Source organism: Fundulus heteroclitus, chromosome 7 (assembly GCF_011125445.2).
Source record: "Fundulus heteroclitus isolate FHET01 chromosome 7, MU-UCD_Fhet_4.1, whole genome shotgun sequence".
Taxonomy (NCBI): domain Eukaryota; kingdom Metazoa; phylum Chordata; class Actinopteri; order Cyprinodontiformes; family Fundulidae; genus Fundulus; species Fundulus heteroclitus.
Genome location: NC_046367.1, coordinates 24,860,542 through 24,887,254, shown reverse-complemented (window position 1 = coordinate 24,887,254; position 26,713 = coordinate 24,860,542). Strand labels below are relative to the sequence as shown.

The following is a 26,713-nucleotide window of genomic DNA, read 5'->3' as shown; positions in this document are numbered from 1 at the left end:
CTATGCATTTAGTGATTCAATGCTTTGTAAAATGACGTCTTGCTGCGGTAACAGCGGAAAGTATATCGTAGGTATGTCTCGACCAGCCTTGCACATCCAGAGACTCTAATTGTAGCCTCTTTGCAAGAGTCAGACTGGAATCTGTAAAAGGCCATTTTCAAGTCTTTTCAAAGAGTTTCATTAGGATTCAGATCTGGACTACTACTAAGCCCTTAAAACACATTGGTATGCTTTGATCTAAACTACTGTGCTGTAGCTCTACCCGTATGTTTAGTGTTATTCCTGAAGTAGAACCTCCACTCATACACAATTTTTCACGCAGGCCGAGATGCTCACTTTTGGCAGAGGTTTGGAAGGTTTTGAGACGTGCCATCCTCTTTCCATTTATGGCCAGAGTTTAGTTCTGTTTACTACTTAGTTGACCTCAGTTAGTTGCACTGTATTCTTTGCACACGTTTTAGAGAAAAATGGGGCTGAATGCAAAAGCATGCCAATGTTTTCAGGATTTCACGTGAAAAAAGTTCAAGGATTCATTTGAAGGGGTCCAGTTATTCACTTCATTTAATTGTACATAAAGGCTTTCAGAGCTCCACTGGAGTGTTGAACGCGTTTTTTATTGTTCAGTTGTCAAATGTAACAGTGTCACCATTTGTTGAGGGATAAAGAGTAAATGGTCACATTAAAAAAATAGAAAATCAACGATGAAAATGGACCCACAGGGGGGAAAGGTTTGCTTCCCCGTGCCAAAATAAATGCACAGTTTGAACATTGTCTAGGTTTGCACATTTCCACAGCCTATATTCATCCAAATCAATAACAGTCCTTTCTATTTCTCTTTCTTTTTTTTTTTGCTTTATAGCCATGCATACGATCCACGCATTGAGTTTATGTCTTTGTATGAGCTGGCACTTTCAGTACAAAATATTTACACCTCGGTTATTGTAGTCAAACTCCAGGTTTCACAACTCGTCAACGTGAATCGGAATCCCGTCAGCACAGACAGAGCGGCGCAGGGATGCTGCAAATCTCAAGTGCTTCTTTTCCCACTGATTACCGAGGAGGGAAAAGAAAAGTTGGCACCTTCACCTCGGGCGTCAATCACTCTTGAATGAAGCGTGCGGAGACGGTCTTTGGTGGAAATTCAAAGAATGGAAATACTCTTTGTCCCAGCAGAGTGGAGCGTTTAGCTATACTACTACACAGCAATCTGCTGTCAGGGTCTCCCAGAGACGAGAGGAGGAAACATCGGCTTGATATGTGAAAGAGAAATGGAATTTGACGACTGCATCAGGGTTTTAAAGAAAGACACTGACGTACCCATTTTGCTCTCTATTACTTTTTGATCAACTGAGAAAATACAAGTAAATGGAGGTGGCTTCGGGTCACCTCTGTACTTCAGCCCTGTGATGAGTAGAAAAAAAGCTCCTGACACCCGATGCACAAACTACACTGAAAGAAAAAACTTAACGTATAGACTCTGTAATACTCTGAAAATTCTTAAACGGCTGGTTCCCAGAAAAGCTTTCATTGGATTTCATTGGATCAAGGTTGTAAAGTCCCTCCCGCCCCCAAAATAAAACAACCCACCCCCCACCCAAAAAAAACCCAGAAAGAAATGGATCTCTGCGTAAATGTTACAGTCCATGATTGCTTGTGGAGGATTCACCTCCTCGAATACCTGAAAAGATTAAAAACAACCACAAAATCAACATAAGGCGAGGGCAGCTTCCGTTTTGACGATGGTCAAATTCTCTTGCGCCGTATTCTTTGTTTTTTTCCTCATTCAAGATTAATGCATTAGTCACTTGTCATTATTAATTATCATGTCTGAGAGTGTTTATGCTCCGCTGAGCTGATTTTAATTGCGTTCAGCCATGAATTTGTCCTAAATGTAGCCGGCGCGTGCATGTGTGTGTGTCTAAGAGTGTGTCTGTCTCCTGTAAGTCAAAGGGCCCCGAGGGGGTTATTGTATATTGCACGAGGAGCAGCAGGGGTCATCCTTGTCCGGCTGGGTGGCGTAGTCCATCTGTCGGACGATTTCAGCAAACAGTTCGTCCACCATGGTTTTGCTTTTGGCCGAGGTCTCCATGAAGGGGCAGCCCCACTCCTCGGCCAGCGCCTGGCCCTCGCCGGACGACACCTCCCTCTCGCTTTCCAGGTCCACCTTGTTCCCCACCAGGATCACAGGGACCTTCTCGTACCTGAGGAAGAACAAACACACACAGAGAACAGACCGGAGCTTATCAGGTGTTTAGCTGCGCTGTGTTGTTTTTGTGTCTCACTCAGCACTCTTCGCATTTCATCGTCCTGAAACAGAAGCGTAAATAGACCCAGAGTACATGACTATTTTACTGCAGCAGCAAAATGTCACAGTGAAAAGTAAAAAGTGCCGCAGTCCCCTCGCAGAAGGCGTTGCCGATTTTCTTTAACTCTCTTAATATCTTCGTCAACATAAACTTGGTTCTTTGTCCAGTCTTGTTCGTCACAATACCAGTTAGTTAAAATGTTTCTGTACTGCTTTTTGCTTTAGATATGAGCAAGTTTACATGAAAGTCAATTTTATTTCAGCCATTTCCTGACTTATAAAGTTAGGGCAAATCCGTTTTACTTGAATGGTGCGTTCTACTGTGTTTCCCATTTGTAAGGGTGAGAAACAGACTTCTGTCTCACTCCATATTTCTACATCTGAGAAACAGGATGTCATGGATTACTAATTAAACATTTCTAGACACTTTGTTAAACTTTTGTTTTGTGGAAGACCTCCTGCATTGTTCTGGTACCGAAGAAAACGCACCCATCAGTCCTCAATGACTTTGGACCCGTTGCCCTGACATCCCATATCATGAAGGTCCTAGAGAGACTCCTGTTGGCCCATCTGAGTAAGCAAACAAGCTGCTATCAGGACCCCCTGCAGTTTGCTTATCCCATGAACTGGGAGACTGTGGCTTGATGGGTTGAGTAGTCGTCTGGAAATCAGAAGGTTGTGGGTTTGATTCCAGCTTCCCCTTGCCACATGTTGATGTGCCCCTGGGCAAAACACTTAACCCCAAATTGCATACCGAGCTGCGTCTCGGTGTAAGGGAGTGTTGAGTTGAGATCAGCGCGCTTGCACTCAGAGAAGGATGCAAGTACCTGGTTCGATCCCCAGCGCCTGCACTCTGGGTCCCTGAGCAAGACCCTTAACCCCAGAACGCTTCCCGGGGCACCGCACATTGCAGCCCACTGCTCCCCAATGGGGGTGGGTTAAAAGCAGAAAACACATTTCGTTGTAATGTATGTTTCAATGACAATAAAGATGATATTAAGATGCCGTCACACACCAGCTTCAACAAACCCACTGTCATTTAGAAAAGGCAGGCAACACTGTTAGGATCATGTTCTCTGATTTATCCAGTCCATTAACACAATTCAGCCTGATCTGCTTTGTCAGAACCGCCAGAGCTCAGGTAGAGACCTCAACAATCACCTGGATCAGAGACTACCTGACAAACAGACCAAAGTTTGTGAGACTGAAGGGTTGTGTGTCTAACCAGGTAGCCAGTAGCACAGTAGCACCACAGGGAGATGTACTCTCACCATTCCTTTTCACTCTTTACACCTCAGACTTCCAATACAATACTCCTATCACCTGCAGAAATGCTCAGATGACTCTGCAGTTGACGGATGCACCAGAGATGGACAGGAAGCTGAGTACAGGGAGCTGGTGGACCGCTTTGTGGCACGGTGTGGAAACAACCATCTCATTCTGAATGTGGACAAAATAAAAGAGATGGTTGTAGATTTCAGGAGAAATAGGAATAGTACCAACACGATTACCATCCTGGGAGAAGTGGAGGTGGACGAGGAGCATAAATGCATCGGTGTTCATCTAGAGACATCTAGCAGACTGTACTTCCTGAGGAGGCTTAGGTCCTTCAGGATTTGCAGCAAAATGCTGCAGATCTTCTATAAGTCTGTTGTGGAGAGCCTGATCTTCCCTGCCATCATGTGTTGGGGTAGCAGCATCAGAGCAACTGACTTAAAGAAGCTCAACAAGCTGATAAAGACGTTCTGTTCTGGAAACTGTTCTAGAACCTCTGGAGATGACTTTGCAAAGAAGGATTCTTCATAAAATGAAGAAAATCTTCTGTAGAAACTAAAAGAAAGATTGCCAGGGCTTGCAATAGCAGGTGATTGGAAGAATGGTCTGCTTTAAAAATGTATTTTCAATGCTGAAACAGTCAGTGTAGGAGGACTGAACCTCCCCTGGATCAGCCTCATGCCATCGCTGCCTCCTAAGCCTGACCCAGAAGAAAGCAGGACATGGGCAGCAGATCTATGAACCCCAGAGAGCAGGAAGTGTCCATGATTGCTCGCATGTCACTGTGGAGCCGCGCTACTTCATGGACATCCAGCGGAGACAGTTCAATAATTGGCCTGCTGCCTGGTAATCACAAAACAGGGAACTGAGACGCAGTTTTAATAATGTCATCTCAGCGTGACGTTTGAAAATGGGGAACATGGCAGCTCTGCAAGACACTTTGTACACATCAGAGGGAATCACAACGCTTAAGTGATCAGAGAGAACCCAGATCAATCGGATTCACAACCTCTAAACAAGACGTTTCATCTCTGTGCACAAAGCCGGTAACCAGACCTGTTGTTTCACTGAAATACGTTAAACCTTACCCTAAAAACCCATCAGCATCAAAACGTTTGACACATTTTGCCACCACATTATGAAATACGCATGCCGTAGACGTATTAGCAAAGAGGAAAAAATGCTATCCCCATTTGCCGGCATAAGAAAGAAAACATCTAATTCTGTATATGTAGACTGGGACATCACTGGCGCTTTTGTGCTATTCCCAGTCGAAGAGTCTGAGCATCTTTCAGAGGTTAGGACTGCAAGTTTCAGCGCTAAATAGGCTTGAACATCCAAACTTTGATCTACTCATGAATACATTATCCTGTGAACTTTATTCTCAACTATCCATCTCTGTTCCCTGCGTCAGCTCACCAGCTGGAGACCAACCAGCAGAAATTAGTGGTTGAACTCAGAGCTTGACCAAACGCATGACAGAAATCCAATTTCAGCTCAGAGGCTACTTGAATGAGACAGTCCTACACTCGCCGTACGGAACCCAGGTTTCATTATTACTTCAGACCCCTCTCGTGGGTGGAAGGTTAAACTCTTTTCACATTTCTTCTTTAAAAGAATTGCAGGGATTGAGGGTATTTAGCAGCGGGATGTTTACTTGTAAAGCCGTTTCCATTTAGGAAAATAAAATGGAATCAATGTATAGCTGTAATGTTTGAAATACCCCTCAACGTTTTCATATTTATGACCAAAAACCTCAATGCATTTTAAAGGGATTTCATACGATACACCAACACAAGGTAGTGTATAGTTGTGAGGCAGAAGCAAAAGGATACGAAATACTGCCGCAGCAAATTGCCTTCAGAGCTCAACTTTTATAAATAGAGTCCAACAGTGAAGGATGTTAATTTTATATAAATCCAGCTGTTCAGTGGAACATTGATGAATAAACAGCATCAAGAACACAAAGAGAGGTTTTTCTAGTGCAGGGAGAGGGAAGCTGGTCAGAGTTGAATGATAGATGTATGGAGCTAAATACAGGCCATCCTGGAGAGAAAGTGGCTGCAGAAGACTTGACACCAGGGTGGAGGTTCATCTTTTGGCAGGACAACTGTAAAGATACATTCAAAGCAACAAAGAAGGATTTAGATCGATGCTTATCCACATGTTAGAGGTGCCCAGTTAAAGTCCAGACCTAAATCTGACTGAGAGCCTGTGGCAAGATGAGAAAACCGCTGTCCTGCACCTCTCCATCCAGTCTGAATCACGTTTCTAAATCAAAAAAACTTCCGGTGAAAGAGTGGTTCTACAGAGTATTGACCAAGGGATTACAAGGCCTATTGTCTTTTCAATATTTTAAACTGTAAAAAAAAAAGAAAAGAAAAGATTACAACAATGGTTATTCTTAACTTTGCATTAATGCTCTACTTTTTGTTGGCCTATCATGTAAAATCCATGTAAAATGTATTTATAAGGTTCAAGTGTTGATGATGCTAGTTAATGTAACTTCTGGAGTATATAAGATAACTTTTGGTTCAAATCTTCCAGAGGAAAAATGGTCAAATGTGTTACCCGTCATTAAGATATTATTTTTATAACATACCAAAAAAAAAAAAAAAACCTCACTTGACAGATATGTTATAAGCCATGAAAAAGCATCGCAATCTTAGAAAATGCTTCTTGCAGAAACATTGAAGAAGATCCTAAATGGAAATTAACAAAAATCATCAAAACAGATCCAAAAAAATCCAGTTAAAGATATCAGCATATTAATATACTAAAGTAGCACTTTATAAATAACTACATATTATTTAACATTAATTACTCATGAACAAATAGTTAACTAATCTGGAGAACAATACTGATTAAGAATGACTCATACTTAAAAAGCTATAAATTAGGTGTAGTTATTATAAAGTGCAGCCAATACTACAAATCAGTTAGCATTTCAAACTAATTACTATATTTTATGAACAATTTCTATATTCAAACAACATTCATTTAAAGCACAAACTAGAACAGAGCCAAATAAAGAAGTTGTCTATCGTCTTACAGCAGGGAAATAAATTATGTTGCAGCACCACACAGATGGAAAAAAAGAAGATAAAAACAGAAAGGAGAAAAAAAGTCTGAATTTTCAGAAATCTCTCTGCTGCACCTGTCTGCGTGTCAAATGTCTAATTTTCATGGAGGTCTCAGTCAGCTTCACCTAAATTAGCATTACTTTGTTTGTAAAATTAGCTGTTTTTAAGTAGATAGTTTGCCTTCAATAAAAATATGTTTATCTCACAATGTGAAACAGCTTTGTGAAACATCTGTACACATGTTAACTGGCTGTCACACTCAAGAGGCTTGAAATTGGCTTTAATTACAGAACTATTGGGCATTTTTCCTCACCTGAACACACATCGACATGTCTGTAGTAAAGATCATGTGATTGGCTGAAAACTAGAGTGTAAATCTGAATACTTGGTTTATTCCAAGGTCATAAACAAATACTCTTTTTAGAAAACAAGGAAATGTGCCCGCGTTCGCAGCAGCAATAAAATCCGGAAACACAGGACTATATTTCCAACAACAAAAAATTAAATCTTGTTCGTGCAAAATAAAAATAATAAAAAGGTCTGCAGTATTTTTATCACATGTTTAAGTTCCATACAAAAAAAAAAAAAAAAAAATGTGAAGTCTGGATAATTTTGAGTTACTTTGTTTAATACCCAATCCCATTCACAAAAAAAAATCTGTCTGGATGGTGAGAAAAGAGCTTTTGTCAAATATAATCTAAGATAGTACTGTTTTCTTTGTATCAAAGCATTCGTTTATTTTTCAATGCAAAAATTTAGTACTTATACAGATTTAACTTTCCCGAATTCATTGAACTTTATGTTCATTTAAAAAAATGTTTCTAATGAATGTATGACAGAGATTTCTACAGTAGACAGATATACAGAGAATCTGCAATAACTAGAGAACAGGACAGAATAACAGTAGGGAACGAAACAAGGAAGGGAGGAAAGGAAAAACATGAGGAAGAAAGAATGGAATGAAGGACATGAGATAAGAAATATGGAACACAAAAGAAAAAAGGAAATAATGAAGTAAAGACAGGAAGCAAGGAAAGAAAATACATAAATCAATACAATAATAAGAAATAAACTAAGAACATAAATAGAATAAATAAATAAATTAATAAATAAGAACGAAAGAAAGAAAGACAAGAAAGAAAGAAAGGAAAGAAAGAAGAAAGAAAGAAAGAAAGAAAGAAAGAAAGAAAGAAAGAAAGAAAGAAAGAAAGAAAGAAAGAAAGAAAGGATGAAGGCAAGGATGGAAGGAAGGTAGTGAGAGCACAATTAAGGAAATAATCGCACATGAGGAGAAGGACAAGAAGGAAAGAAGGAAGGGCACAATGAATGAATGTCAGAAAGAAGATATGTAGGATGAGAAGATGCAAGGTCAGAAGTAAGTAAGAAGGGAGAAAGGAAGGATAGGAGGGAGGGATGACAGAAGGACAGGGCTAAGGAGGTAGGAAAGGAAGAAAGACTTTAGGAAGAAAGAAAGAAATGGCACAAGAATGAAACAACTGAAATAGAAGGAAGGGAATAAGGAAGAACAACTTTAAGACAAGATGATAAGTAATAAAATATGGAAATAGAAATATTTCACATGCCCATATTTTCTTTTTCAATTTTATCCAGACCAAGATTAAAGTGAAATAAAAATACACACTTTTCTTGACTTCATAGGATCCCTTACACAGAGTAAACTCTGGGTAATCCTTGAAAAACTAGCTTCTCAGATGCAAGGAAACTTCAAGACACCAAAACAAAGGAACCAGTTTAATTAGATGTTTTAAGGTTTAAGGAACAAACACTTGCAAGCCAACCCAAAGCTAATAGTAGGAAACAAGCAAGAAGGTCAGCCTATCAGGTCTGGTAAATATACTTCTCCATCATTCTTTTATAGGGTCCACAGGATACAGGGGAAGTAAAAATTGAGACAAATACAAAAACAAATGCAGATGAAATTGTCTCATATTCACTCCTGAAAACCTTTTTTAAGTGTGGTCACACTTACATTTAGTGCAGTCAGGATGCAATCGGACCTCCCAGGACAAACGTTACTGCACAATTTGAAGGGTGGAGTGACTTGCAGAGCTTCACACCTCAAAGCTGTCCTTGTAAATTAGCTACATGCAGTTTTTCTGCAACTCCATGTCCTCATTGGACACAGATTCCCTTGGGGATAGACTGTAGCTCGCGCTACTAAACGAGCTTTGGGGTAAAAAAAGAACATCCTGTAATCTCAATATGCTTTCAACTAGGTAGTTTCGCTTGCAGGTATTTTAAAAAGCAAAATGAACACATTAAGCACTGTAGGAGTAGCTATGTTGAGTAACAGACAACCTAATTTTGGAAAAACGACTCTATCTATGGAGTCCATCTACAATCAGTTCAACAGAATTAGTCATTTCTATCCTGCAAAACCAAAACAAGTTGGATATTTGGAAACCTAAAAACTTTTCTAATAAAACTTTTTAGTTCCCATTCTATCAATATAGAAACTAACTCCAAATTAGGGCTGCACAACATCAAGATGTGCAGCATGTGATGTGCAATAATGTCTGTGAGTATTGCGATAATGAAATGACTTACGACAAGTAAACTAATTATCTATTCACTCTAAACAATGTTTAATTTAAAAAAAAGTTTATTCTGGCTGCCATCTGCTGTTTTGGCATTGTAACATCTTAGCTAGAGTTTTTTAAAGGGGATATATCATGCAAAATCCACTTGTTTAGTCCTTAAACCATTTTGTTGTGTACTTGGAGTCTCTAGGAGTGCAGAAAATATGAATGCTGTCTCTCCAGGTTCTGCGTCAATGTCTTTATACTCTGTTTGGGTCATACTTTCAAGTCATTCATTTTTCTATGACGCTTTTGGAACAGCTACGTCACAGTATTTGCTGCAGAGCTGCTATACGAGGTCATGGAGGTCCATCTTTCACAAAAATATTTTTGATTTTCCGCCGCAAATTTGTAATCCAAGCTGAAGGATACCGAAGCTACAAGTGGATAAGTCAAAAATATTTGGTTGTTCATTACGCCGTCCCCCAGAATACTACAAAAAATGGTAGAATGGGGTGGTGTGGAAAACTCTGGAGGGGCGCAGGGCGTGAAATGCCTCATTTAGATTTAAAGAGACAGCACCAAAACGAGCTGCTCAGATGCACATAAGAACAGGGGTAAAAAGGGGAACATGGGGGTAAGTTAACGGGAAATTCAGACCAAAGCATTGCAGTTCCACTTAATATAGACCACAACTGAAAGATTTCCAGGTGGAAAGGAAGAACTGAAAAGCATGATATGTCCCCTTTAATGGCTTTCTCATCACCTCTTTACCTCTCCATGCTGCATTAAACAACAAGCCTAACCAAATATATTAGCTAATTATCTAAGTACACTGCAATCAGTGTACTTAGATAATTACTTAACACTCTTTGCCGTCTTGGTAGTTATTCAAAATATACACATTGCCGACAATGATGTCACGGTAAAGACATATTTGTGATATATTGTTCAGCCTCAACACAAATTATGTAATATTAGAATAAAACAAAGCCCTGAAAATGTTGACATGAAGCTCAACTTGCATCAGGATTTAACACTAAAACATTTAAGCACAAGTCACCCAGCTGAAGCTGTTACCTTCAGGTCTCTGGGGTCTTTTTGTCACCACGTGCAGCTCATTTGGGCTGCACCAAAAACAGGAGAACATTCTAAATACATGTGGCATGTAAAGAGAGCGTGTATATATATATATATATATATATATATATATATATACTATATATATAGCCATAATGATAGAGGAGAAAACCAGCAGTCTCAGGGGTCTGACAAGGAGGCTGCCACGGATACTGAAGCTCCCAAGGCGTGAGCACAAAGGGTGTCAAACATTCAGTGCCTGGTCTCGGCAGCGTTTGATATGTCACAGTAGGGCTACTCCTTCGTCCAGCGTGCACAGAAAAGGCTGAATAACCTAGGCTGGCTGTGCTTGCGCTGGGACAAAAACAGCTTGTGTCACATTTTAGCCTTGAGCTTGTGAGCCTGATGGCAAAAGGCAGAGAAACACTTAGACTGCAAACACCCAGACACATCTTATCTATAATGCATGATGCAGACCATCTCACACAAGCCCGGCTGATGAGCGGTGGAGCTCACAGACATTGGCCCTTCTGGCTCAAATCCTGGTCAACATAATTAGGATGAATAAAGTAACAGAAAAAAACGTTCCTTATCTAGCCCAATAAGGTTTTACTGGAAACCCTTAGTGACAAGGATGAAAAGGTTTCTGCTTTTTTCAAACAGGCATTGATTAGAAGCTGCTGAGAGCCTCTAAGGGATTTCCTAAAGCTTATTGAAACAAATTTCCTGCGTCTCCCCTTAATCACTTTAAACTCTGATGAGAAACGCTGGCTAAAAAGTGCCAAACCGGATGGGATAAATGGACGCTGAACTTGGAAAAACAGTACAGTATATCCTTGAATGTGATGTAGAAGAGTAAAACCTCTGGCACGCTCTAAGCGCGATGTGGGTAATCGTGCTGCCTGCCTGGAGCTCATGCTCTCATATGGTACAAAGTACGTAGGTCCTCAATCTTTTATATCTTCAGATGTCTGAAAAAGACATCAGATGTTCCAACAACACACGCTTTATTAGGTACATCTGTTCTATTGCTAGTTAACGCAAACAGCAAGTCAGCCAATCACTTGTCAGGTACAGAATATGACTGGTTAGTTCATTGAGAGGATGAGTGAGAAAATGCGGGTTAAATACTACTAGTATCATTGCAAAATTCAACAGCATTGAAGTTGCATGTTTTCTACTAAGAAGGGCAACATTATCTAAAAAAAAATCATTGGCCACTGCTAAAATGTGCAGACTACCATTTCTAAAGGCACAACATGCTGAACCATGAAGTAGATGGGCTGCAGCAGGAGAACACCGCCCTGGGTGCCACTCCTGATAGCTAAGAACAGGAAATTGAGGCTACATTTCATACAGACTCACCAAAACAGGTCAATAAACAGACTGGATAACATTGCCAAGTCTGAGTTTCAATTTCAGCTACAACATTCAGACGGTGGCGTCAAACTTTGAAGTAAACAACACAAAAGCGTAGCTCCTTCCTGCCTCACATCAAGGGTCCTGGTTGGTTGGTAGTAGGGATACTTTCTTGTCGGTCCCTGGGCCTCTCAGTAGCACCTGAGAATCTGCTAGATGCAAACTGGCCACCTGAGTGTTAATGTCCATCCCAGGAAGGGTAGTGTACCTTCTGATGGGGACTTCTAGCAGGTCACTGCACCAGGTAACGAAGCTCTTAAACATGACATTGATGTCACAGCACTACAACGGCCTTCATGCAAGATCTTATTCCAGCTGGAAAGGTAGATCTGCAGCAATTGTAAGAAATGATCTAATGAATACAGACCAAAATACCATTTTGTTCACCTTGTTGGGCCTATGCCATGAAGACTTAAAGCAGTTTTATATATATATATATATATATATATATATATATATATATATATATATATATATATATATATATATATATATATATATATATATATATATATATATATATATATATATATATATATATATTCTGGTTCTGATGCAAACAACTCATACTCGAACACTGATTGGTTTAGAAAATATCTAACAGTTTTTACTATTATATATCGGGGCAGATTGGTGCGTGTTCTGAAATTTGCAGCTCTTTCCTTTATTGCCCATGATGGTCTTCTGTTCCTAACTGAATGCAACAATCTGCTGTCATGTGTCATAAAATAATATGACTTTATCTTTAGGTTTCAGTTTGTAAACAAGCTATTTTTTTCTTTTCACCTAATAAAGAATAAACAAAATATAATATTCTGTGGCTGCACAGTGGCACAGTGGCTAGCACTATTGCCTTGCAACAAGAAGGTTCTGGGTTCAAATCCAACCCTGGGCATTTCTGCATGGAGTTTGCATGTTCTCCCTGTGCATGTGTGGGTTCTCTCCAGGCACTCCGGCTTCCTCCCACAGTCCAAAAACATGACTGTTGGGTTAATTGATCTCTCTAAATTCTCCTTAGGTGTGACTGTTTGTTTGTCCTGTCTGTCTCTGTTTTGCCCTGCGACAGACTGGCGACCTGTCAGGGTGTACCTTGCCTCTCACCCAGTGAATGCTGGAGATAGGCACCAGGAACCCCCGTGACCCCATGAGGGATTAAGGTCTTTGATTTCATCGAGCCCGTTAGTTACTCTGATTAAGGACACAAATGTTACCGTTAAACTGGATTTTATCAATATTTAAAAACAAAACGATTACAAAGCTGATATTTTACACTGTCTTTATAATCTTATATAAATGCAACAGGTTAGTATGGTTAGCATTAATAAACAGCAGTCTCCATGCTTATTCCCTACAGCAAAGGTCCCCAAATGACTAAACCTTGCTTTTGAGCTGATCTGCTTAAAATGAATTGATTTAAATGCTCTAGCAAAAGTAGACTTTGCGTTAACACTGAGACCTCCAGAAGGTGGCTGACATTTCTGCAGCCAGCATGTTTCATGTTAAAAGCTTAACAGGATAACACAGCAACTACTCTCTGAAAGTCATTATTGCCAACCTCAGTAAGGAAAATAGTTGCTAGCCGTCCTAAAATTCAGCAGATCCCAAGCGAATGACATCCTCATGAAATTTGTATAATCTTCAAGGTGAATGTGCCAGATATGAATGCAAGCTAGGAATATGTCATGATGGTAGAGACAAAAACCAAGTAAGAAACACCCTGACTTGGAGTCTCTAGAAGTGCAGAAGATTTTAATTTAGGCCCTCCAGGTAGATTTATTTATATTCTGTTTGGGTCCTATTGTCCAAGTCGTTCAGTTTTCTCTGTTCTCTATTACGTTTTTGTACAAATATGTTGCAGTATTTGCTGCAGAGTGGCTTAAACCAGGTCATGGATTTCCGGCTAACCAATTTAGCGAACTTGTCTACAAGTGGATAAGTTAAAATATTCGATCGTTGGGTGTATTAATCAACATAATTAATCACATTGTCCCCCAGCATACTACAAAAATGGCTAAACAGGGTGGAGAGCAACGCTCTGCGATCTGTAGGGAGCGGGGTGCATTTAAAGGGACGAGCCTCAGAACAGGAGTAAAGGCTGTAGGGCAAACAAAAACAAGGAATTCAGACCAAAGTTCCAGTTCCACTTTATAAAGACAACAACTGTATGATTTCAATGTGAAAAGGAAGTCATTAAAAGCAAATGACCAATATCTCCAATTTTCCTTAGTAAAATGCACCAGATTAGTTTTTTTTCTGCTCGTAAATAAGTAACTTTTACTTAAAGTAACCTTGCAATTAGTTACGCTCTTAAGACCTGATCATTTTAGTGTAAACAGGCTTTTTGATACCTGATACCAGTTTCTCTTCATACGTTTTCTTTCTCCTGACAGATCTGTAAATGAGGTCAAGAACTGATCAAACATGCTTGAAAAGAAAATGATCTTTTACAGCCCTTTTTTCAAGTCTCTAAAAGCCAATGGCTGGAATTAAGTTCTCGGTTCTTAAGAGGTTAACCAACATTTTACACTGGTAACTTTAACTGTATTCAAGTAACGCTTTATCAAAGTAACTGTCGTTTTACTTGAGTACATTAATTTGGTACTCTTTCCACCTCTGGCAATGTCCCAATCCCAAAAGATTACTTGGATTCAATATTTGGTTGGCTGCTAGTGATCTACATTTACACTGTGCATGCAAACAAAACATTTTACCAGTTGAATGGACTTTTCATACCCAAACCTGAGATAGATATTAGTTACTAGGAAGCTGAAACCCACAAAAAGAGATTATTTTCCTAACATTGTGCAGCCCTAATAAATACCCTTTGCAGTGAACCTTCCCGTGTTTCCATTTTCTCTCCAGTAGCTTTTTCTTCTCGACAGCTATACACACACAAAAAAAAAAAAAAAAAAAAAAAAATAAGAATGGGTCTTTCTCAGTTGAAAAGCATCACATCTCTCTGGAGGTTTGCATTCTCCATTGAAGGTGGGGGGAACCATATAGTATGTGATGGAGGAAACGACATGAGCTGTAATGTAACCCATCATATAATGCAACACATTGAAGCAGTGAGATGGAGGATCCCTGAGCCTGCTGCTGGACCGGCTCTTCATCTCCTGCTGAGTTGGGGCCTCAGGCAGCTGAGAGCCAAGGGAAGTGTTTACATTCCATTTTAAAAAGATCCTTTATGTTTACAGAGAACGATTCGGTTGTGCGCAACTGGGCGACAAACCGACTTTCCAGATCCGGTTCTATTTCTGTTGCTCAATTCACCGAGTTTCATGTGACTGTAACCCTGCTCTATAAGAAATGTAGAAAAAAAAAGGGACCCCAGTTTTAGATGAGTAACATCTTATTGCCTTCCTCCTAATATGTGCTGGCAATAGCTCCCTTTTCAGCTGGTGCTTAACAAGTCTGGAGCCAACAGAGACTGACTGTAATGACTCCGAGTCATGATGACCCAAAAGCCACTTCCAGTGTCCATTGTCAGTGAGAACATTAAAAAAGTTTAGCAGGTATAATGTGTGAAATGTTCAGAATTTTAATTTAGCAGGGAAGCTTTTGAACTCCATATTAGCGCCACATTACACTGAGCCTGAATAAAATGTCACAATTGGACATGTATGAGCACGGCCGGAGCTGGATAAATAGTCCTTGGGTATTCAAGGCAATGACGCTCTGATTCATAAGAGTACGCACGCCTCTCGTAGCAATATTCTGAGAAATATTCTGTCAAAAAAAGAGAAGAAGAATAAATGAACCATCTTTAATAACAGAGCAGAATCAATCCAGTAGAGGTAACCAGCTTGGATTAAGTGCTTCTTGCTTTCAGGGTGGGTCAGCTTCTGTTTACACTCCAGTTTCTGGTATTTCCTGGAGACATTCCTACACTGTCCAAACTGTTTCCAAAAGAAATCACGAAAAGGAGTCTGGAAGTAACAGCCCACTGCTTGCATTGGAAGAAATTGATCTTTCAGCATTCCTCTCTGCATATAATCTGTGGATCACCCAGAGTCCCGCGTCTTCTCGTGTGATGTCAGCTCACCCCACGGGTTTTACAAAGGTTCAGGTCTGGGAACTGCGATGGCCAGGGAAGAAGACTGATTTTGGGAACCTTTGATGATTTGGCTAATTGTTTTGGATCATTATCAAGATGAAGGATCTCATCATGTCCAATTTTTAGTTTCCTGTCAAAGGCCACTGCTGCTATTTCAAAGGGTCTATGATGCCATACACTCTAGCGAGGTTTCCAGGGCATTTGGAGGGGAAAAAAAAAGCCCCACAGCATCACAGGTTCTCCACCATGATTTTCAGTGTCTATGCATTTTTCCTCAGCAGACACATTGCAGTGTTTGCTACAGAAGAAGCTTGCCGTTCTCATCTAACCATAAAGGGCACTGCTGCGGTGAAAACCCCAGTAGAACATTTACTATTGTGATAATAGGACAGGAAAAGTTTTTTTTTTCTTGGCATAGCTTTTAAACAACTGCTGGGCATCTTGTTAGCATTCCAGTGGTTGTTATGCAGACTTGTCGACTCCAAGATGCCGTTCTTGGGTGCGGTTTTCTAAAGCCCAGCTCACGCCGTACCGTTCTATAAATCATAAAGGAACGTGTCACACTGCGGGACGGACGAGGCCAGACCGCACGACTTGTTGCTCCGGCACAAACGTGTCAGACCGATCCAACAGACACGTCAGTCCGTCAAGTCATTCGCAGCAATTTAAAGGTGTTACTGCATTCATTTTTTTGCAGTCAGATGTTGGAAAGACGGAGAGGAGGGTGAGTCACAGGAGGAGCAGCGGAAGCATTCACGGCTGGGCAAAAGATATCAGTCGCAGCGGCAGTCACACTGCACAGTTTTCCTAGAAAATATCAAATAATGCTTGATATTCGTCATGGGTCGTCTCTGTCGTAGCTCCAAATCGTTGGTCAGTGAGTGTCACAGCGAGAGACCACAGACCATGGATTCAAGCCCAAAACCAGAGATTTCCTTCTAACAGGAAACATTTTGGTCAAGATGGTCGATAAACACACAGTGCCAACCCTGTTTAACAGTGGGTCTAGATTTACCCCTCCTATCATCCTCCTCACGGTGTGTGGCAGCAAGTTAAACCTGCTGCGTCCTTGTTCAGGCTTGTTTCGTCACAGTTCCAGCTGCTTTAAACTTTATGTTTTTTTACTCTTAATGTAGATTTGGGCAAGTTTAGTTAAGCAGTTAAACATGACCCAGTAGCTAATGAGTTATAGAAAATAATCCACACCTGCCTTGCTTTTATGGTGTGTCTTTTCTTGTCTTTCCCATTTTGAAGAGTGCGTAATAAAATTTTTCCTTTGTTATATTTGTACCTCAAGGAAATAGGAAGTCCTGGGCTACAAATTAAGAGCCACTAGACACACAAAAAACCTGAAACATGTCATGAAGTGCTTCAGTTGCATTTATTTTATAGGGGTTGCCAGCAAATGTGGCACCACCAATATAAAGAAAAAGAAATAAAATACTTTTCACCAGGAGGGAATATTTCCTCACCTAATAAAAACTTGCTTTAAGTAGGGGTTAGATTTAATGAAATCTTTCAGTGTAAGATTATGCTGATGAAGTAAAATTGTTATGACATAAACATTATTTCACTAGAGTTGACTGCTGTAAAACGAAGTATCTGAAATGCCATGCCAAGGGTTTAGTAATTTAGTAAAGGTCATTTTACTAAATTTTACTAAATTCAGTAATTTAGTGTAATTTAGTAAAATGACTAAAAGTCATTTTACTAAATTACACCATTGCTGTCAAAAAGACAGCAATGGTGACTGACACTTCTTACAACTGTGATTCTTTCAAGCATCTGGTGCAAGAAAAAAAACACACTTTTTTGGATTTTGGAGAAACACAACAACATGAGTGTAGGACAGCGTGGTTAATCATAGCACCCTGTTTCACCCCCGTCTTTCATACTGTCCTCTGACCACGGTCTGTTAAGTTACCAATCACAATATATCCCTTGTGTAACCCTAACCGCGGCTAAAGAAAGGACTGATGATGTCCCCGGCAAACAACCCATCCAGGGTGTAATCACAAGCAATCGTGGCTTCTGTGCAAAAAGCCCTGCCTGTGCTGCTGTGTGCACACGCTGATAGATGCTGACAGGGTTCAGAGCGAGAGCGACACACTACAGCGCCTCTGACCTGAGCGAAAGCCAATACGGTTGTGACGGCTCATCAGCGTTTTGGCAGCGACAGACAAAAACACAAGACTAATCTAACAAGTGAGGCCGGCTCAAGAACTCCGCTTTCAGAGCTGTCGATTTAAATCTGAAACAGACACCTCTAATTTCTGCAGAAATGTCTGGCTCAGGAGGAAAATTTCTCCTGTTTCTAATGCAGTCGTGAGAAGGTCTCTTTTTTTTTTTTTTTTTTTTTTTTGCCTGTGACGCAATGGCCTTTGTCTTTTTGCTGTTTAAGTCAAAGGTCCCCAGCTCCCTGGCCAGGTCATTTAGTACCAGGCAGCACAGCAAAAAAATATATAATGTTTTGTTTAGAAAAATGGCCGGATTCTCTTTCTTACAAACGTCTGTAACTCGGACATGTAAACAAATGCACTGATAGCGTCATATTTGCCGGCTAATTGTATCGCTAAGCCCAGGAAACCATCCACTATTGGTAAAAAACAGATCCTGCCAGCCAGTGAAGACGTTTGCCATGAACTTCTAAGGGAAGGCTGTGCAATGATGGCGCCCTTAAAAGTACGTTAGGATTTTTGAATTGGCAAAAACTAAAACCTAGAGCAGACTGGACACAAAAATCGCAATGGTTCTTTGGTTGTCATTGTGTCTCCCATTACCTCTAGAGGGGACCATCTTGTTTAAGAAAAATAAGTTCAGTGAGTTATATTTTTCATGCACTTTATATTTGTGAATATTTATATTTTTATTACATTTAGTTAGTATAATTTAAGCACACCTTAAAGGCCATTCCAGGAAAATACTAACTTACATTAACCGGGACCACGGTGCCAAAAAGGTCAGGGACCACTGGTTTGAACTGATGCAAACACTTAGCTGAGCGTCATGGCTGACTCCACTCTCTTGATGGACTGCGAATGGACTGCGGAGATGGATGGCATGAAAATCGCAGAGGCAAGCTTACACCAAAAGGTGCAAAGATGCCAACGCTAGAGAACATTAAGTCATAGTTATGTTCATGCCGGAAAGCTCAAATAGGATGGAAATTGTTAAAAAAAAATGATTAATTTGTAAACTGTGCTGAACTGTTGCTGAGATTTTTACTAATCAAATTACTTTCAGGTACGTCTTGTGTAACGTTGTGTTTGTTAATTGCGAAACTTTAGTGTTTTGGTCTTTCGGGGATAATCTCCTTTTCAATTTAAGGATGGCAGATGATGTGCGAGTTACTATCAACAATGATAGTCGTTGGGTTGGAGGAACCATTAATGAGATGTTTTACTAAAGCACCTCTGCAGGATGTTTGGTGGTGATATCGATATACTTGATATACTGGAGATACATTGTGAAACCCGCTGGTGACTAGAATCAGATAACATAAATATTGACTGTATTCACTGTCGTTAAGTTTCGGGAAAGCATGAAGATATAAGGAACTGCTTAAAAGGGCACGGTGTTTTCCAAAAATTACCGTGGTTCTTTAAGGAAGAGAAAAAGTAATGGAGAGCAAGACTTGAGCAGATAACAAGAAGGCAGACAGGATTACAGCTAGAATTGGCATTATAAAATTCTAACATGGAACATGCTGGATTTAGAGATTTTGGCATCCTTTCAGAGATCTTAGAGTTACAGTAAACATATATATTCTCTCAATGTTTGGGTGGGAATGTGAGATGACATTTGCATTCTTTTTGTTCGGAAGTGGTTTTTGTCTCGGGGCTATTTCCCAGTACTAAGTCATGAACCCTGACCTTAACTGAGGCATTTGAGGACTGCAGAGCTTTAGATGTTGTTCTGGGTTCCTTGACGACTTCCTGGATGTGTTGTCAATGTACTCTTGGAACAGTTTTGCAAGAATAGCCACTCCTGGGAAGGTTCCCCGCTGCTCCATGTTTTCTTCATGTGTGGATAATAGCTCTCACTGTAGTACACTGGAGTCCAAAAGCCTTAGAAATGACTGTCACAGACTGGTGGATGATAATGACTGTTTTCTTTCTCATCTGTTTTTGAACTTTCTTAAAGCCCCTTCTATTTAAGTGGATTCTCGCCTGCAATAAAATATACACACTATATGCAATACACAGACTACTGTTGCATTAATGCTTGTCATGCTAACCCTTTAAATGCAGTAACCACCAAATAATGTAAATTACTAGACATACTTTAAAGCCTCAACGTCCAAAAATCCTAATAAAACCCTGCCATTTAAACAAGTTTGTCTCTCTTTCACACACAGCACACAGAGTCCTCTCTGCCCCTTACACAAATACCTAATGGAAAATAGACTCAACTTAAATTGATAAGTATTACAAACACCAGACTACTGAAATTCAAATCTCCCCAAAATCCAAATGGTGCGTATAGTGCAAACTGACTTCTAGTTGGTAACCTGTTTTATTTTTCTAAACTTCCTGCCACACTTTGAAGTCAGCTTAAAAGACAACAAAAAAATTAAAATGTGTTTTGCGTTTGAGATTTTTCTAATATCTGACTAGTGATTCTAGCATATTTCAATGCATTCTGTTTCAATGACCATTGACAGCGTAGCAATGATTTGCATGCCATTTAATAAAACTGCAATCTGCTCTGGTTATAACATCCTGTAAGTCAAACTTGTAAAATCTGCTAACAAACTAAAAAGATAAATTTCAATCTATCACTGCAATTTTGGTGGAACTAAAGCAGACTCTGTTGGCACTAAAAAAATAATATTCAATCTACGAGTTAAAATCTTTGCTTTACATTATTAGGAGATTATTGAGACAACCTTGCTTACTTGTTTCTAGGCTTAGAATGAGTTTGATCTGGAACATTGCCTTTCTTACAAGAGACATCTGATTGTAATTCCCCCCTAACCAGTCTATAGTACTCTTACCCCAATGTAGAGGTGAGACCTATTGGCTGCTGTGCTGCCACTTTGAACCGGATAGGGATAGTGATGGCATTGTGAGGATTACACTTCTTTATGTTACCAGTACCTTCAACAGCATGCAGCCTCCTCTGCTGAGTGATAAGCTGCTCAGGATGGGTCAGTGCATCTACCGTCTCTTTGGGTGGCAGCCTGTTTGTCACATAGTCCTTGAGTCTGTTTGGCTGGGTAGCGTCCAGATCAATGTGATGGCCAGCAACAGAGAAGCAACACAATCTAATCTCCTGTTGGCCTTCTACAACTCAGAATTTTCACCAACGATCCAAATCTTACCAATTCAAACACTGTCGATTACTTTTTTTTTTGTTGGTGTTTTAAAGAAGGGCAAGACTTAGAAGAGAGGGCAACTGGTTGAAGTGGTCTTGCAGGACTCATCTGCTCCTAAATGATGATAATCCCTTCATGCATTTCCTGTTTATGCTCAAACTTTTCTGTGCGGCTGTAGTAGTTTGGCTCCGTTTGGATGTAGCTATGGACGCACTGATCCAGGAGTACTTTCCACGTTAAGCAAACGTAAACAGAAGGGCTCACATCGTGCATGCAGGCTTTTCAAATGCAGTCACTGCTTTAAACACAAGCAAAGTAACATTCACAATGTATGGAGTATTGAGTATTTCACCCTAGATATAATGTGGTATGAACCTTGCCCCAAAACAATAGAAATGGCTTTGTAACCCTTTCCTGAGGGACAGATGGCAATAGCTTTGTTTTTAACCACTTCTTTGACATCATTAGGCCAGGGTATGATGTGTTGCTTTTTAAGACCTGTTTGCCTACTTCATGTTGTCAGACAGGTTCAATTTCAGTGATCCCTTGATTGTACAGGTCTGGCAGTAATTAATTGTGGATGTGGCCAATGAAACTGGACTACGGTAAATACTGGTAATTTGTGATAATACTTGATTTACAGAAGAACTGTCTTTTGTTTTTACTCAGGTTATCTATCTATCTATGCAATATATAATTGTACAGACATGTTTTCTTTATCAAAACATACAATTACAACCACACATACATTTTTCTCACAGTGACATTTACTCGTAATTGTGAAATCCTGCCCATTATGATTATTGAGTTTCCTCACAAATACAGATTATTAGGTTACACAAATAACCTAATAATCTGTATTAGGTTATTTGTGTTTTTGTAGCTGTAAATTCATTTGCAAAACATTTAAAATCTTCTGAACATCAAAACGTTTCATATGAAACCAGGCTCAATGTACGATATTAACAAACCAGTGTTTATTAAGACAGGCAGAAAAGCACGAGGAAGCCTTTACAATTCTTAACCAAAACCGGTCGGTGAAAAACGTTGTTGCAAGACTTGTTGTCAGCAAGGTCGCTGCATCCTGCTGAGACGGATGCTTAGGTCTGTAAGCATAAATCCTAAAATTCATTCTACACAGTTTAACAGAAAATGGGCGTTCTGCTACTGAGATCAATCTATGTTGAAAGGCACACCGTGTGGAATCTGGGTTAAATATGTATATAATGGCAGTCAAGGCAATGCACTGATGTACCAGGCCTATGTTTTTAACTGTTGGGAAGCACAGGGGTGTTAAATGAACTGATGTGTAGGAGGAGTGTGCGAGGTGTGATGTTTTCGCTCCAGAAAAGAAATTCTTGTGTGATATTAGAAAACAGCACCAGACTCAGCGTTAGGTGTTTAATCACACCAAGAGCCTGACTACGTCTGAAGTTTCAGCATGCGAGTACACATATTTACATATAAACACACTGGCAGGCTGAACATACCTTTCCTCATTTTCAAGTCATATGAGGGAACCATGTTGACCTCATTCTTTCAAGCCACAGGGTTGTTCGGGGGGGGGTATACCACACAAAGTCTAAAACCCAGCTAAGTGACACAAACAAGCAGATTTGTGTTGACTGGAACATTTTTAGAAAGCATCATGGATCAGCTATTGACAGGACTATCATTAGAGACGACAACTACAACCCTCAAAACAGATTGTTCTGCAAACTCCACATGATGAGGCTCAAACCAAATAATTGGCTCCATTTCTGGTATAGCAAGATGTGAAAGAGCTACAAGTGCAAATCACACCATTCCCACCAGTATTAAAAAAACCTTTGTCAGAAGATGGCGGTGAACGTGAAAGATGTGACCAAAGCTGTTTAAAGTGATGCAGTGATGTGTGATCTGTTGCTGTACTACAAACAATAGATGAATGAACCGAACAAAAAGGAACGAAAGAAATATTTCACGACAGAAAAAAGTACACGCATCCACCCAGTGGAAACCAAAGAGCCACCAGTTTCCACTCTTGCTAAGCCAATACTGTTTTAAAAATGTGTTTTGAAAAACTACAAGCAGCTTCTACTTCCAGCTGATACTTGCAGTGTTACTCTAGATAGAAAAGAAAGGGGGAGACGGCATAAGAATAGAATCACAAAGAGAAAGAATTGTCATTGCAATTGTACATTCAAATGAAATGCATCTCTCCTGTCTTTAACCCGTCCCTTAGGGAGCAGTGGCCAGCTTTACAGGATCCGGGGAGCAATCTGGGGAAAAGGGTCTTCCCCAGGACTCATAGTGGCAGTCTGTGGGGTTTATTCTAGATACTTGCAGCATTCTCACAGCGTAAGCACACAGCTCTAACCACAAGGCCACGCTCCCCATAAATGAATACCATAAATGGCATTATTCTATTTGAACGATTAATTTCTCGAGTTATATTGAAAAAAGTGTCGCCTTTCTGTTTTAAATGGGAGCAGTTGGGATATGATGCACTGTACCAAGTTACTGTGAAACTGTGTCACAGTTTAGATCTAAGCTGAGTTTAATACACATATCATTTGACGTCTGGCATCCTCAATAACTGATCACCCCCCCCCACCACCACCACCTTTGCAGAGACTCAGAATCCCACTTTTTTTGTGGAAACTCACAGAGATCAAATAAAAAACAGCAAGACAGCCGCTTCTGGCACTGCACACTTAAGCTCTCAGTGGGATTTTACGACATTATGCAATGTAGGCATACAGCATGTTTACACTGTAAACGGGTCAAAAGCTGAGCAGAAACGGCAACGCTATCGTCTCCACAAACTCATACTGGGATCATCTGCTCCTCCTACTGAGATTGTGCATGGGCTTTCCTCTGCAGAAGCTGTCATGAGAGCGGGTGCCCTACGCATCCCTACACTAGTGAAAGCCGCGCATCCTTGGAGCTCTCTGTAAAGCTGCTGCGGCACGGACTGCACAGCGTTCCTGGCAGGGTATCGACATCTGGCATAGTGGACATTAGGCAGAGGCCCGAGTGTGATTTTCATAGTACAACAACCGTGACTAAAGAGAAGGTTTCACCACATCACGGAAGTTAACGCTTTTAAACAAGCATGTATCACACAAACTAATTTCTCCGTTTTAAAGCAGAAAAGCACTAGTTATTCCAGCGTCCTTTAAAAATAACATGAAGTATTGATTTTCACAACTATAATATTGTTAGCTATATTTCCAGACAGACATATTTGTCTTCCTTGTGGGACGAGGGAAAAGTTTAGGGGCCTTCTTTCTGCCAGCTGACTGGCAGTGCATAGCCACGTGTGGGGGGAAGGTCAAGCTTGTTAATCTATGCAGCGACCCCAAGCCTCAAACTAGGAAAAAATAGTAAAACTGTTGACCTCATGTTACACTTGCGTGTCACCAACTCAATATGGGTGCCTCGCAGCTAAAACTCAGTGAGAGCCGCCATGAAAAACACTAAATCTTTCACTCACATGGCACCGTACCATTTTATTTTATTAAAAGGTTTAACTATTGTTTGGAAGTATACATGATGAGAGAGCTAAACTGTTAATAGCTCATTTTGCTGGTTATCCTGCTTACTGGACAAATCCCAGTAGTTAGGACATGAATTCCCAAACCTGAGCTTCAACTTCAAAGGACAGGTTAATGCAGAATAAGAAACCAGAACTTGTTCTTGGCTTGTCTGCTGCCATTCGTCACCGCTGCATCTTTTTTTTTTTTTTTGGGGGGGGGGGGGGGACTTTTTAATAAAGCAAAAATATGTGCATAAACGCCTCATCCGTGTAACCATTGGAGCTCATGAGCTCTTCTTCACGGTTCATTTTCTTGCATTTGCCTTGCAAACGACTGACAGTGCAATTTATTCAGAGTGCCCCCACTGGTGGAGGCCTTGATGACCTTCTGTGATGTCACCAGAGTCATGTGAAGCTGTCTTTTTTTTTATTATTATTATTAAAAGGTTGGCTTTTATTTTGATTACCTTGATTTGCAACCAAAGTGGCAAACCAAAACAGCAGGAAGTGACCGTGGCACGTTCTTCTAAACACGACAAACTATCTCCAAAGTGAGTTCAGGGGAAGCAGCTTTAACAATGCACCAACCTTTTGACTCTTATGATCTGATCCCTCATGGGCTTGATGTCCTGAAAGCTCTGCTGGTTGACCAGGCTGTAGACCAGGATGAACCCCTGTCCGTTCTTGATGTAAAGATCCCGCATGGAGGCGAACTGCTCCGTGCCGGCCGTGTCCAGGATCTCCAGCACCGAGGGCGACGAGTCCACCTCGATCTCCTTGCGGTAGAAATCCTCTATGGTGGGGTCGTACTTCTCGATGAAGGTCCCGGTGACGAACTGCACGGTGAGGGCTGATTTCCCGACGCCGCCGCTGCCCAGGACCACCACTTTATACTCGCGCATCGTGGCTTTATAAATCAGCTGGTGATCAAATCTCCGCGCGTCATTGAAATAAAGTCAAAAATCTTTTCCCCCTCCCCGCCTCCACCGCCGCCGCACGGTCCTGCGCTCACCGTCCGCGTCCCATTTTGAACGGGCTCGTCAACAGCGCTGTCATTGCTCAACTAATGCAGAGCACAAAGACTCCGGAGGGGTTTTCATTGTGGAAATTCTTCCCCACCGCAGGCAGGCCAAAAACGCTGGCATCCGCGGTCTGCAGCCGTCCTCCTCCCCCCCTAAAAAAAAAAAACGCGCACCCGGGAAGGTTGGAGATTTCGCCCGATGAGGTGGACCGTGCGTGGGGGGATTGCATGTGTTTCCCTCAGCCTTGTGTGTGCATCACAAAAAAACAAACTTGCTCCGTCGAAGGGGGTGGAAAGAGGGGCGCTTAGAATAAACTACAGGCACAATTTCTCCAGCTGTAGAGAAACGCAACACAAACTAAAACTGCAGCGATTGAACTTGCGTCTCTTTGGGTTTTGTTTTTTTCTTCTTCCCCTCCCAACATCACTTGCATGCCTCCGCGCTTCTCTCTCGCCCCCTTCGCCGCTACCCGGAGCAGATTCCAGCCGCCATACTCTCGGGTGGAGACCCGTGGCCGCTGCCTAACCAGCCGGTCCCCGCTCGGCTTCCGTACCGAGGCAACAGGGGGAACTAAAAAAAATAAAAAAATAAAACAGAGCGGTCCGCCCTCATCCGATGGACAAGGGACCTGCCCAATAGCGGGCTCCCCGGCTCGTACGCCTCACTTTTGGTCCGAATGGGAGCCAGTGAGGTTCTGCGGTGTCGTTTCCGTGTATGTGTTAAAGTTCGCGTCATTCGTTTGCCCCGGTGACATCCAAGGAGAGCTCACCCAATCACAGAGGTGGCTCCAGGGACGTGTATCCAGGAGGAGGAGAATAGAGCCGGATGCTGTTGCTACGGTAACGCTGCATTTTGTTGCCTCTGACACGCGCTGGCGCCGCCAAGGGGGGTCCGGGGATGCGGGTAGGCATCGGGCATTGGACTGTCCCAGTAAATGTCCCCAAACGCTTGGTATTTTTTTATGAATATGACATGAAGAGAGAAAAGCTATAATTTATCTTTATTTCTGGTGTTTAAGTTGTTCATAACAATCATCTGGCTTTGTTATATTTGACCGAGTGTAAATTAAGACACAGTATTTCAAAATAGCATGAA

The 26,713-nt window shown here is 41.0% G+C and overlaps 1 protein-coding gene across 1 annotated transcript; it reads right to left on the bottom strand.

The window, feature by feature from the left end:
- Positions 1 to 1,751: 1,751 nt before the first annotated feature.
- LOC105933629 (ras-related protein Rap-2a) lies at positions 1,752 to 26,315 on the bottom strand. Its single transcript, XM_012873243.3, has 2 exons — positions 25,185 to 26,315; positions 1,752 to 2,201 (listed from the first exon to the last, which is right to left on the bottom strand). The coding sequence occupies exons 1-2, from the start codon at positions 25,496 to 25,498 to the stop codon at positions 1,964 to 1,966; spliced, it is 552 nt and encodes a 183-aa protein (XP_012728697.1). The 5' UTR covers positions 25,499 to 26,315; the 3' UTR covers positions 1,752 to 1,963.
- Positions 26,316 to 26,713: the final 398 nt, after the last annotated feature.

What these genes read in the sequence shown, in the direction of transcription:
- LOC105933629 (XM_012873243.3), bottom strand. Translation starts at nt 25,498, where the DNA reads ATGCGCGAGTATAAAGTGGTGGTCCTGGGCAGCGGCGGCGTCGGGAAA. An exon ending in CAGATCATAAGAGTCAAAAG is followed by an intron (nt 2,202 to 25,184) that starts GTTGGTGCATTG and finishes GTTCTTCCTCAG; the next exon opens with GTACGAGAAGGTCCCTGTGA.